We start from the raw sequence: 14,287 nt of genomic DNA, 5'->3' as shown, positions 1-14,287 counted from the left end.
AGGTCGTTATCTCCCGAGGGGTCCCAGACTGCGAGAGGGCACAGGCCGGGCTGGGGGACCCCCCTCCCCACCCCCACCCCCGAGTGCACAAATTTTTGTGCACCGGGCCTCTAGTAATTATATATGATCCGATAAAAAAATGAATTGAGTTGCTGGCTAAACAGCAAAATTGATGATTAAAGTAAAAGCAACTCTTATATAAGCACTAAATAGGTATATGGTGCCAACCATTTGTCTTCTTGTAGAACCCAGAAGCAGTGCTAAGAGCTGAAAGTCTAGTTTTATGCTTTTTAAATTATTTATTTATTTTTAAATATGTTTTTATTGACTTCAGAAAGGAAGGGAGAGAGAGAGAGAGAAACATCAATGATCAGAGAGAATCATTGATCAGCTGCCCCCTGCACACCCCCTACTGGGGATCGAGCCTGCAACCCGGGCATGTGACCCTGACAGGAATCGAACCTGGGACCTTTCAGTCCGCAGGCCAACACTCTATCCACTGAGCCAAACCGGCTAGGGCCCACAGCTTCTTTATTTTGTTTTGTTTCCATTGTCATGAAATATCTTTTTTCATACCTTTACTTTCAGACTGTGTGTGCCTTATGATCTGAAGTGAGTCTCTTGCAGACAGCATAAGTAAGGGTCTTATTTTATTATCCATTTCAGGTACTGAATATCTTTTGATTGGAGCATTTAACCCGTTGTATTTTTAAAATACATTTATTTATTGATTTTTGGGAGGAAGTGAGAGAAATAGAAACATCAAAGATCAGAGAGAGAATCATTGATCTGCTGCCTCCTGCCCCCCGCTCCCCACCCCTTATCAGGTATTGAGCCTACAAACTGGGCATGTGCCTTGACTGAGAATTGAACCATGACCTTCTGGTTCATAGGTCAATGTTCAACCACTGAGCCACTCGGGCTGGGCTATTCCATTTGCATTTTTAAAAAAATATATTTTTATTGATTTCAGAGAGGAAGGGAGAGGGAGAGATAGAAACATCAGTGATGAGAGAGAATCATTGATTGGCTACCTCCTGCACACCCCCTCCTGGGGATCAAGCCCACAACCCGGGCATGTGCCCTTGACCAGAATTGAACCCAGGACCCTTGAGCCCACAGGCCAACACTCTAGCCACTGAACCAAACTGGCTAGGGCCCATTTGCATTTTAAAGTAATTGTCGACAGATATGCATTTACTGCCATTTTATTATTCATATTTTTGATGTTTTTTTTTTTTCCTTCTTCTTCTTAAAGAAGACCCTTTAATGTTTCTTGTAATACTGCTTTGGTGGTAATGAACTCCTTTAGATTGTTCTTGTCTGAGAAGTTCTTTATCTGTTCTATTCTAAATGACAGCTTTGCTGGATCGAGTAATCTTGGTTGTAGGTCCTTGCTTTTCATCACTTTGAATATTTTGTGCCAATCTCTTCTGGCCTGCAAAGTTTCTGTTGAGAAATCAGATGACAGTAATAAGGGAGTTCCCTTGTAGATAACTAACAGCTTGTCTCTTGCTGCTTTTAGAATTCTTTGTCTTTAATCTTTGGCATTTTAATTATAATGTCTTTGTGTGGGCCTCTTTGGGTTTATCTTGTTTGGGACTCTTTGCGCTTCCTGGACTTGTATGTCTATTTCCTTCACCAGGTTAGGAAAGTTTTCCATCATTATTTTTTCAAACAAATTTTTAATTCCTTGCTCTCTCTTCTCCTTCTGGCACCACCATGATGAACTGTTGGTATGCTTGAAGTTGTCCCAGAGGGTCCTTACACTATCTTCTTTTGGGGTTCTTCTTCCTTTTTGCAATTCTAAATGCATATTTTCTGCTTCCTTATCTTCCAAATTGCTGATTTGATCCTCTGCTTCATCTACTCTACTGTTGATTCCCTGTAATCTTTTTCTTCACTTCAATTATTGTATTCTTCATTTCTTACTGGTTCTTTTTTTATAATTTCCATGTCCCTTTTCATGCTACTGAAGTTCTTGCTAAGTTCCTTGAGCACACTTATAATCATTGTTTTGAACTCTATCTGGTAGACTGCCTTCATTTCATTTAGTTCTTTTTCTGGAGATTTGTCCTGTTCTTTCATTTGGGACATGTTTCTTTGTCTCCTCATTTTGGCTGCTGCCCGGTGTTTCTTTCTATGTTTTTGGTAGAGCTGCTATATCTCTGGACTTGGTAGAGTGGCCTCATGTAGTAGGTGTCCTACAGGGCCCAGTGGAGCAGCCTCCCGTCACTTGATCTGGGCACTCCAAGTGCACTCTGTGCACTGTCCTGTTGTAATTGAGTCTTGATTGTTTTTGGCAAATCACTGGTAGGGACTGACCCCCAGGCTGATCAGCTGCAAAGACCAGCTGAGAGGACAGGCTTTCACTACAATGGAGAAGCTGCTGTGCAGGGGCCGATCCTGTAGAGCAGGACTTGCTTTAGTGGGGCTTTGGTGCCTGTGACCTCTACCCCTTGAGTGTGTCGCTTGTAGAGGTGGTTGGGTTGAAATCCGGGGTGGTCTGGTGCTGTCCACTGAGTGCACTAGTTCTGGGGCCTCCCAAGAGGTGCAAGGTCAGCCACCGCCTGTGCCCTGCCAAGGGCCACCCAGCATGAGCTACAGAACAATCTGTAGTTGACTGCTAGTTGTACTTACTTGGAGGTGTCTAGAGGAGAGGCCAAACTGCAAACCAAGGCTAGCTGCCACTAGTATCAGGCCTGGAGCTACTTAACAAGGAGTATGAGGTAAACAGAGGCCAGATGCTGCTCGTTTGAGAGATTTTAGAAATGTCCAAAGCATAAGCCAGAATATGGAAAAGCCACTGGAAAGGGCTTGGGTGGGCCTGCAAATGGGAAGGTGGAGTCGGGGGTCTCAGCAAATCACCAGGGTGAGGCCAACAGTGTTAGCCAGTGTTGATGGGATTCAGATATGGTGTCCACCTGGGGATTTTGAGGGGGGAAGGGCTCAGAAAAGGAACAATGACCTCTGCTGGCACTTCTATCTGGGAGAAAGTTGCACCTCCAAAACTTACCCTGCAGTCAGACAATTCAGTCCCTCCCTGTATGTCCCCATATGGCATCTTTCGAGTTGCTGCTCCAGCACTGGGGCTCAGAGAAAGTGAGTCTGACTAAGTCCTTTAAGAGGAACACCTGGACACCAGGAAGCCTCACTAAGCCACAATTCCCACTGGTTTTAACAGATAGAGAAGTTATGGGGACTGCTCCTCCTGGCACTGGGACTCCGGGCTGGGGGTTCTGATGTGGGACTGGGACCATCACTCCTTAGGGGGGACCTCTGCAGCTGAGATATCTCTTCCAACTTTTAACCGCCATCCTTGAGTATGGGACCAGCCGACCAGCCCATTCCCCAACCCCACCTTTCCTACCAGTCTTGATGTGGCTTCTTCTAATATATCCCTAGTTGCAGGACTTCTGTTAAGCTAGATTTCAGGCGCTCTGAATGATGGTTGTTTTGTATTTTAATTGTAATTTTGATGTGGTTGTGAGAGATTCTGAGTACCGCATTTACCTATGCTGCCATCTTGACCAAAACTCACCTTGTTTAAGATTTATTCAGAATTATGCCAAATGAACTTTCTATGCCTGAGTTAAAGAAATACATGGCTGGGTAACAAAAAACCAACAACAACCTATCTGTGAACAGAACAAGACACAGCAGCAGCCACTACACTTCCTCACTGAACCCCCTTCTCCATAAAATCTACCAATAAACACTAACACCCCGTGTGTGTGTGTGTGTGTGTGTGTGTGAGATGTTTTATTTAAAAGTTTCACATATTTTAGTATTTTACGATTTTTATACAGTAATTCAACCTGGTGAATTTATTTTAACCAGATGAAGTGATGTTTTCAGATGACAAGTATTACCTGATCTGACAGTACCTTCTTCAGATCCATTCTCTGTCCATTGAGATTCACTATCCAGCAATCGGTTTTTTGATTCACTAAGTGGTTTGATAGGAAAGGGTTGATTTGAGCCAATACTGAAAAGAAGAGCAAACAATTTAGTAAATAGTTTGATGCTCAATTAAGAACACTAAATTAGCCTGGCTAGTGTGACTGAGTGGCTGCGCATCGACCTATGAACCAGGAGGTCACAGTTCAATTCCTGGTCAGAGCATGTGCCCAAGTAGAGGACTCGGTCTCCGGTGGGGGGCGAGGGGGCATACAAGAGGCAGCTGATCAATGATTCTTCCTCATCATTGACATTTCTATCTCTCTCCCCCTCTTCCCCTCTGAAATCAATAAAAATTAAAAAAATATTAATAAGCAGAAAATTAGTATTCCTTCTCCTAAACATGAGGCCAAATCATAAGATCTCAGCACTCTGAAAAAAACAACTCAATTTTCAAAAGAAAAATATGCCCACCCCCTCATTAAATGATTCTCTAGATCAGCCGTGGGCAAACTACGGCCCGCGGGCCGGATCCGGCCCGTTTGAAATGAATAAAACTAAAAAAAAAAAAGACCGTACCCTTTTATGTAATGATGTTTACTTTGAATTTATATTAGTTCACACAAACACTCCATCCATGCTTTTGTTCCGGCCCTCTGGTCCAGTTTAAGAACCCATTGTGGCCCTCGAGTCAAAAAGTTTGCCCACCCCTGCTCTAGATCCAAGAATCTGTACTCCAACTGCCAATGAAAACAATTAGGCAAAAGAAAAAAGCTTCAGAGGCCAGCCTGAAACATTTTTAACATATGTTAATCAAGAGCCATAAGGTAGCATTAGGATAGGTCTGTGTGGCCAGGACAAAAAAATTACCTGTCATCTTTCAAGTTTTCTGCTTTTTATCTCTGCAGTTTAGATCTAAGGGGAAAAAATGATTAAGTGATTTAGTGTAGACTTATTTTTCTAGCTAACAGATTAGGAAGAGAGGGAACGGAGAATGAAAGAAGAAGGAAAAGGGAACTAATATGTTGTATACCTACTATGGGCCAGATATCTGTGCTAGGTGCTGTATATACATTATTTCAACCTTTGCAAAAACTGGAGGTAGGTATATAGCTGGAAACTGAGGCTCTGACAGTTTAAGTGATTTGTTTAGACCCATAATAAATGTTGGAGGTCTAAGGTCTTAGCTAAGGCCTAAAGTTCTAAGGCCTACATGCTTTTGATATTATATGCAAACTTGTAATTAATAATCTCTTCTCCCCCACAATTAATTTCTGTAGTAAGTTCCAACTATTTCGCTTTGACAGAGTATCCCTCTCTCTCTTTTTAAAATTGATTTTGGAAAGAGAAGGAGAAATATCGATTTGTTCCACTTATTTATGCATTCATTGGTTGCTTTTTGTATGTGCCCAGACCAGAGATCAAACCCACAACCTTGGCTATCATGATGATGCTCTAAACTGAGCTACCTGGTCAGTACCAGAAGTATCTTTATCTTCTTTGAAATTTCATTTCAAATGAATTACTCTGAATGTATGGATCAGTTTGCTTGCCATACAAATACTGAGAAAATATCCTATAAATAAATGAATGAAATTTTATATTTGTATTTTTTGAATTCTCAATCTCATTTTCACACTACAGTTAAAATCTGTTTATAAAAATAAAATGGTGAATAGAGAAATGACTAATTTCTTTGAAGAAAAAAACTTACATACACCAATTTAATCAAATCTCAAAAGAATGTATAAGTTTCTAGGAAAATGCAGCACATTTAGGGGCAGCCTTGCTTCCTAGTTTGCCCAGACATTTCGTTTTATGTGATTATTCTGGTTCAACTAGTAAGAGCAAGCATTCCCTTTCTTACTTTGAAAAGTATTCTGGTTTGGATGATAAAAAGTATGGTTATCCTAAGCATATATATTATATAACAATATAATATATGAGGAGATATATATTATTAACCCTAAGTTAAAATTTAGCCCTGGTCAGTGTGGCTCAGTTGGTTGTGGTGTCATCCTGTACATCGAATGGTCATGGGTTTGATTCCCAGTCAGGGCCCATACTCAGGTTTTGGGTTCGATCCCCTGTTGGGGTGTGCACACCAGGCAACCAATCGATGTTTCTCTTTCACACAGTTTTTCTCTCTCTCTCACTTTCCTTTCTTCTCTCTCTAAAATCAATAATAAGTTCAGGATTAAAAAAATATTTTAAAATATATTAAAAATTATTTAGATGTTCTCTTTTGCTATGTATGCTGGCTTACTAAATTACTGCTGTATTTATAAGATATGTTTGTATCACACACACATATATATATTTTGTTTTACAATGAATACTGAAAAACATAATGACAAGAAGCACACCTTCTGGCATATTCATTTCGGTTTGTAACAGAAGCTTGTTCTGGATCCATTCCCACAAGGCGAGTTGGAAAACTGCAACCATCACCCAAACTGCATAATAAAAAATATCAGTAATATTTTAAATCATATTAAGTTAAATCAACGTTGTCAAGTTTAACTCCCATTTTTCAGAGACCTGGTATAAGGAAATAACTTGTCATTTCAAAGAAAATTTCCTAGTATTTCTAATTAAGAGGGTGATTAACCTCCATTGAAAAAAATGCAGCCTTTTTCTTTTATAATTTACATAGATTTAAAAAGAGGATCTTCCATAATATTGTATGCCAACTATACTTTATTTATTGAATGCCTATGATATTCCAGGTACTATTTTAAGTGCTAAGGATCTGGCAGTTAATGAGAAGGAAATCTCTGCCCTCAAAACGTTTACAATCTAAAAAATGCAGATATGCTTACTTTCACATTTTAAAAACATCAAAATTGTGTATAACAAGAACTTTCACTTCCATCCAAGATGAATTAACTACAAAATCTGATCTTTCAGTCTTAAACAACCAGAAAACTGAATAGTATATACAATACTGTTTTCAAAACATCATAGAACTGTGCTTTGTGAAAGAAGAGAACTGACCGAGTGAGTTCCAGCCTTTGCCAGGCCAGGAGGGGACACAGAGCAAGGTAGTCTCACTGATCTGAGGTGACAGAGATAGGAATTTCTAAAGTTAAGGCAGCTTAAATCTATCAGATAGAGCTGAAGAAGAGGGAGAGATGCAGAAGCTGAAGCACAAGAAACTGTATTGATGATAACTCCCTACAAAAAGAAAAAGAAAAAAAACTGTCTGCCTCTTTAAAGGGAGACAAAATTTAAACACTCAGAATTCAAAATGTCACTCATCCAATAAAAAATTACTAGCGTGAAAAGTAGCAAGTAAATATATACACAAGAAAAAAGTCAATAAAAAAGAAATTGAAACAAAGACTTTAAACTACAGGGAAAGTGAGGAATGAAAATGTAAGATATAAAAAGAACCAAATTGAACTTCTAGAGCTGAAAAATATCTGAAATGAAAAATTCACTGGATTAGCTTAACAGTTGAGTAAACATTACAGAAGATCATGAACTTACAAATATAGCAATAGGAACTATTCAATCTAAAGCAAAGAAAAAAGATAGGGGAGGGAAAGAGAGAGGCAGGAGAGCAATGGCCTGTGAGTCACAAACAATTTAACGTAGGTATATTTATCAAGTACCAGTATCTGAAAAGGTAGTGGGGGGAGGGTATGGGAAGAGGTAGAGCAGGCAGCAAAAACAACTGAAGACATATGATGAAAATTATTCAAATATGATGAATACTATAAAGTCAGATTTAAAAAGCCTAATGAATTCTAGAGAGAATAAACACAAAGAAAACCATCCCACCAAACATTATCATCAAACTGCCTAAAACCAGTGATAAAGATAAAATCTTCAAAGTAGCCAGAGGGAAATTTATAAACACTGCAATAAAGATAAGAGTGGGGCTCATATTTTTGTTCCTACGCCAGAAGATAATAGAACAACATTAAAAAAAATTTTTTGAGACACAGAGAGAGAGAGAAACATTGATCGGTTGTTTCACTTATTTATGTATTCATTGGTGATTCTTTTTCTTCTTCTTTTTTTTGGTTAATCCTCTACCTGAGAATATTTTTTCCATTGATTTTTTGGGGGGGGGAGTGGAAGGGAGGGGGAGAGATACCAAGAGAGAAACATCTATGTGAGAGACACATCAATTGTTTGCCTCCCACACATGCCCAACCAGGGCCAGGAATCAAGCTTACAACCAAAATGTGTGTCCTTGACCTGAATCGAACCCAGGACTCTTTAGTCCATGGCCAATGTTCTATCCACTGAGCCAAACTGGTTAGGGCCATTGGTTGACTCTTGTATGTGCCCTGACTGGGGATCAAACCCACAAAATTGGTTTATCGGGACAATGCTCTAACCAACTGAACCAACCAGGGCCATGGAGCCATATTTTTAAAGAAAAGAGAAAAACAAAACACCTTAATATTGAAATATCTGTTTAGAAAAAATAACCTTAAAAAAAAAGTCTGTTCCAACTACAGTGGAAAAACCTTGCAATACAGAAAACAAAATATAAAGTACACAGAAGAGATTGGCTCTTGAAAATATAGCAATAAGATTTACTCAATGACACAAAGAAAAAAGACTACACAAAAAAAATGTACAGTGCATCAATAAGCTGTGGTTAGAACTTCTTCGAGTGGGTAAATGTAATTGGAGTCCCTGCAGTAACGAGGAGAAGAGGATGTCAGAAGAAATAGTTGAAGAAAAAATAGTTGAAATATTTCCAAATCTGATAAAAGTTATAAAATCATAGAACTGGGAAGTTCAATCAATCCTAAGCCTAAGAACACAAAGAAAATTATACCAAGGGACAACAAAACCCAATTTCAAGAAACTATTTACAAATAGAAAATCTTAAAAGCAGCTGGAGGAAAAAAAAGACACATTACATATTCATTAAAAAAAAGAATAGTGACTGCAAATTTCTCATCAGAAAAACCACAAGCCAGAAGGCAATGAAGCAAAATGTAGAATTCTATGCCAAGCAAAAATGTTTTTCAAAAACAAAGGCAAAATAAGTCATTTTCACACAAAAATAGGCAATACAGTTAAGGAAAATAAAAACCTACAACACTCACAAATATATCAGTTGAATATCAAATATTTTTTCCTCTTCTATAATGACTTTTGTATATAGATAGCCTAGGATGGCTATGAATTTGGAAGAAAAGGAAACTATATAACATCTCAAACATATATTCCCATTTACATTTGAGTAAAAATTACATTATGTGTTAGATCTTCTATGATTTAAGATAAAACAGAATATATAATCTGTGATAGAATTTTTGAAGATATGGCTAAAAATATCACCTCTGAATATTTCATCACCCTTATAAAAATGTCAAAATAATTATCTAATATTACTGAAAATCTACTAAAATGTGTTTAATATACCTTACTTTTAAAAAATATTTATTTACTTATTTGTTTACTTATTTAATAAGAGTTTATTTAAACCAAACTGGTGACATGCCAGGAAGCAAGATCTCAAAATGCTTCCTCTTTTTTAATATTCTTACTCTTGCAACTTCGCTCATTCATTATTTATATACTTTCTCTATTTCAACTTATTTTCATTTTGAAATTCTTATTTTTTATGAATCATCTTTTTCAATATTCCATTCAAATATATGCCCAAACTCTCCTTTACCCTAATAAAAAAAAAGAAAGAAAATACTTTATAGAATCAAGTTATTCTGGGTTTTCATTCTTAAGGCTAAGAATTATATATTGTAGTCTCTGAAACTTAAGACATTTAACTGTAATTTTCATAATTTCTGAGACGTGCATTTTATAAATTACCTTGAAAATATTGGAAGTAGCCAGTATTTCCTTTCATCGCCAAAGACTTGTCTCCAATTTTTACTGTATCCAAGAGAGAAACCATTTCCATCAGGTCCATATGAAAATGTGGGTGCACTAAATGATTCTGTTATAGGTATACATAAAAAATGAGTTAATCTATTTAAAATTATAATAGGAATGAAAGTACCAATTTTCTTGTTTTATATCTTTGATATCAAGAGCCGGTTGGAGCATCGCACCAAAAGATGGCAGGTTCAATCCCTGGTCAAGGCGCATGCAGGAGGCAACGAATTAATGTTTCTCTCTCACATCAATGTTTCTCTCTTTCTCAACCTTCCTTTCTCTAAAAATCAATAAAATTTAAGAAAGAAAAAAAGGATTAAAGAAAATCTTAATAAAAAAGCTATAAATAGAATTTAAAATAAATAATGTATTCTATATAATAAAGAGCTAATATGCTAATTAGACCAAACAGCAGAATGACCATCTGGATGACATTCCAGAGGACCTTCTGGACGAAGCTGGGGGCTGTGAGGGCCGGCTGAGGCAGCTAGGGCTGCAAGAGCTGAGCCCCTTGCATGAATTTCGTGCATCGGGCCTCTAGTTTATAATAAAAAGATAAATTTCTGAAATGTATTTCAGAAGAAAATATCACCTCTGAATACTTCATCACCCTTATAAAAATGTCAAAATAATTACCTATTACTGAAAATCTGCTAAAATGTGTTTAATATATCTTACTTTTCTTTTTTTTAAAAAAATATATTTTATTGACTTTTTTACAGAGAGGAAGGGAGAGGGATAGAAAGTTAGAAACATCAATGAGAGAGAAGCATTGATCAGCTGCCTTCTGCACACCTCCTACTGGGGATGTGCCCGCAACCAAGGTACATGCCCTTGACAGGAATCGAACCTGGGACCTTTCAGTTTGCAGGCCGACGCTCTATCTACTGAGCCAAACCGGTTAGGGCTTACTTTTCTTTTTTAAAAATATTTATTTATTTGAGTTTATTTAAACCAAACTGGTGACATGCCAAGAAGCAACATCTCAAAATGCTCCCTCTTTTTTCTTTCTTTTTCTTTTTTTGAAAAATATTTTTTATTGATTTTTTACAGAGAGGAAGGGAGAGGGATAGAGAGTTAGGAACATCGATGAGAGAGAAACATCGATCAGCTATGTCTTGCACACCCCCTACTGGGGATGTGCCCGCAACCAAGGTACATGCCCTTGACTGGAATCGAACCTGGGACTCGTCAGTCCGCAGGCCGACGCTCTATCCACTAAGCCAAACCGGTTAGGGCTTCATTGACTTTTTATATTGCTTTTTTAGTCTCTATGTTCTTTATTTCTGCTCTGATCTTTATTATTTCCTTCCTTCTATCCACTGAGCCAAACCGGTTAGGGATCCCTCTTTTTTCATATGCCTAGTCTTGCAACTTCTCTCATTCATTATTTATACATTTCCTACTATGTGCTTGATGGTACTTTACTAGGTGTTTGGGATTCAAAGATAAATTAGATAAAATTTTTACCAAAGAACCCAAAGTCTAACAAAATTACAATGTGATACAGATATGTGTGTATTGAGGGTGTGGTAGAGGAGGGTTAAATATGGAGGAGGTGATACTTGAGAATAATCTTAAACAAGGAATAACAGAAAAGGAAGCAGATGGTTATTAAAGACTATTCTTTTTTTTTAAAAAAAATGTTTTTATTGATTTTAGAGAGAGAGGAAGGGAGAGGGAGAGAGAAACACTGATCAGCTTCCTAACCCAGGCATGTGCTCTGACAGGGAATCAAACCTGCAACTTTTTGGTGCATGGGGCAATGTTCAATCAACTGAGCCACCCAGCCAGGGCTAAAGATCATTCTTTTAAGCTTGGTTGTAAAGTGATATGGAATGAGGGTTAGAGATAGACCTAATTTTCACCAAATAAATGTATTTTTTGAAAATTTAAAAACAGACTGCATTTCAGCATGTTTTATAAGCTAAGAATAAGCCAGGGAGAGTTTGATTGGGAAAGGTTGATAATATAGAAAAGTAATGTAAAAATTGATGGAAGACTATGCTAGAAGAAATGGGATTGGTTCTAGAAGAGTTCTAAAGATTAGCCTTAGATACTAGAAAAGACATATCTTATCCTCAGAAGTTAGAGGAAGGGTAACTGTGATGGGTTTGAAAGTAGAAATGATTGTGTGAGGTTATAAAGATAAGAATTTATTGTGACAGCTTCTAATTCATCTATGAAGAGCTCACAAAATGGGTAAGAAATTAGGGAGAATGGTGAAAATCTGGAATAACTGTTGTAAGTAATATAAGGTGATCAACCTGATCAGAAACACTACATTATTCCCAAATAGAGGTGAGGGCCTAAGTGAGGGCTGAGACTTTAAATCTGTAGTTGTAACAATCTCTATGGGAGTGAGATTGCCTTCACTGGCTTTCTACAACCCTGATTCACATGTAGATAAAATAGACAGCTGGAGTAACCCAGGTCATGGATTAGCAAATGCATTATGGGAGAAAGCCTAGGGGCAGGTATAAAGTGAATGTACAGTCAAGAATTATTAAAATCAGCCCAGCCGGGTGTGGCTCAGCGGTTGAGCGTCGACCCAGGAACTAAGAGGTCGCCGGTTCGATTCCTGGTCAGGGCATATGCCCAGGTTGCAGGCTCGATCCCCAGTGGGGGGCATGCAGGAGGCAGCCAATCAATGATTCTCTCTCATCATTGATGTTTCTATCTCTCTTTCCCTCTCCTTTCCTCTCTGACATCAATAAAAATACATTAAAAAAAAGAATTATTAAAATCATTTACTATAGGACCTAGAATGGAAAAGACTGGAAAATGAAACAAGAAGAGAGAGAAACACTTGAAAGAAAAGTGCTGGAAAACAGAGGACTCAGTAATCTATAAAAGGAATTAAAAGTATGGAAAAGAAAGAGCTAAAAGGACAAAGACTGTGGTTTAAAACTTCAGGGGCTCTTCAGTTCCAAGCAATGAAAAGGTTCAGTGTTTAGTTATGGAAATTACTGGCCATCAAATTTAAAGGGTCTAGCCTGCCTGTTTGGGATGGTAGTAGTTTGACTACAGAAACTCTTACTGTGGGGGAATTATCTCACGGTATGTAGATGACTGTTATGAAGAAGGGTAGAGGTGATTCTCCAAAGGACAGAATAAGATACCTTCAAAGGACAGAAAGACAACAATTTGGAAGAAGCAGTGGAGAACCAGCTAACATCCAAGGGTAGGGTTGTGGAGGGTGAGGCTATAAGGAAATGCTGTGCTAGGGTAATCCTATAGAATAAAAGGCTAATATGCAAATTGACCATCATGCCCTTGCACAAGATGGCCGCCCCCATGTGGTCACAAGATGGCCAGCAGGGGAGGGCAGTTGGGGGCAATCAGGCCAGCAGGGGAGGGAAGTTAGGGGCGAGCAGGCCAACAGGGGAGGGCAATTGGGGGTGACCAGGCCGGTAGGGGAGGGCAGTTGGGGGTGACCAGGCCTGCAGGGGAGGGCAGTTAGGGGCAACCAGGCCAGGCCAGCAGGGGAGGGCAATTGGGGGCGACCAGGTCAGCAGGGGAGGGCAGTTAGGGGCGACTGGGCCGGCAAGGGAGGGCAATTGGGGGCGACCAGGCCGGCAGGGGAGGGCAGCTGGGGGCAATCAGGCTGGCAGGCAGAAGCGGTTAGGGGCAATCAGGCAGGCAGGCAGGCGAGCGGTTGGGAGCCAGCAGTCCAGGATTGTGAGAGGGATGTCCGACTGCCGGCTCTCACAGGGATCGGGCCTAAACCAGCAGTCAGACATCCCCCAAGGGGTCCCAGATTGGAGAGGGTGCAGACTGGGCTGAGGGACACCCCCCCTTACACAAAATTCGTGCACTGGGCCTCTAGTTTTTTATAAAGTGCAAGTTAAAATACCTTGATAGTCTGTAAAATTAATTCAGTGGTTTGTAACCACAGAATTACTTAAGGAACTAGAACAGAAAATATTGACATCACTGCATATAGTAAAGTTAAATAATATTTTGTGAAATTTTCGCTTATTTACATAAATTTATACATATGTGTGCATGCACTAAGTTATAGAAAATGATGCATTTCTTACTGTAGTCACTGGCCAAAAAAAGTTTGAAAAAGTCTGTTTGAAGGGATCAACAAGCTTCACAGAAATCACTGGCCTCTCAAATACCCACGCAGGTTTGATGGGAAATTAATGACCTGGGCTGGGTGGGAACTGTGGCAAATTACTGTTTGCAACCCATTTAAAGCAGTCTGCTACTACTTAGCTGTGAATAAATGATGCCGGATGAAAAAAAGAGGACCACAATATCATATTTATCAGTTTCGAAAGAAGAAATCTACTTTTCTATGTAAAATCTCTAAGTTTTTAGCTGTTGTGGAAGGTTTTAGCTGTTGTGGCTAGACTCTGCATGTAGGATGCACTTTGTATTTCTCATTAAAGGTAAGAAAATGGCAGGAAATTCTATGAAGAGGGTAACAAATTAATTAATGGGTATAAGGAAGTTTATTTACATGGATGAAAGCCCGACAGACTGAAGTGCTCAAAAGTGAAGAGTGAGT

At 38.8% G+C, this 14,287-nt stretch overlaps 1 protein-coding gene across 8 annotated transcripts in view; it reads right to left on the bottom strand.

Annotated features, from left to right (window-relative positions):
* Window positions 1–14,287, bottom strand: part of ZDHHC20 (zinc finger, DHHC-type containing 20) — an 84,986-nt gene that overhangs the window by 13,679 nt on the left and 57,020 nt on the right. For 5 of the 8 annotated variants that reach the window (XM_014528137.1, XM_014528138.1, XM_014528135.1 and 2 more), the window contains 3 exons: window positions 9,703–9,829; window positions 6,267–6,356; window positions 3,873–3,988 (listed from right to left, as the gene is read on the bottom strand). In XM_014528137.1, coding sequence (XP_014383623.1) covers window positions 3,873–3,988; window positions 6,267–6,356; window positions 9,703–9,829 — 333 coding nt within the window. Of the gene's footprint in view, window positions 1–3,872; window positions 3,989–4,770; window positions 4,816–6,266; window positions 6,357–9,702; window positions 9,830–14,287 lie in introns of those variants that run through there. The other 3 variants (XM_014528140.1, XM_014528136.1, XM_014528134.1) reach the window with 2 other exon arrangements.

Source organism: Myotis brandtii, unplaced genomic scaffold, assembly GCF_000412655.1.
Source record: "Myotis brandtii unplaced genomic scaffold, ASM41265v1 scaffold62, whole genome shotgun sequence".
Classification (NCBI taxonomy): Eukaryota; Metazoa; Chordata; class Mammalia; order Chiroptera; family Vespertilionidae; genus Myotis; species Myotis brandtii.
Note: the sequence above shows the minus strand (reverse complement) of the source record. Positions and strands in the feature narration are given on the sequence as shown.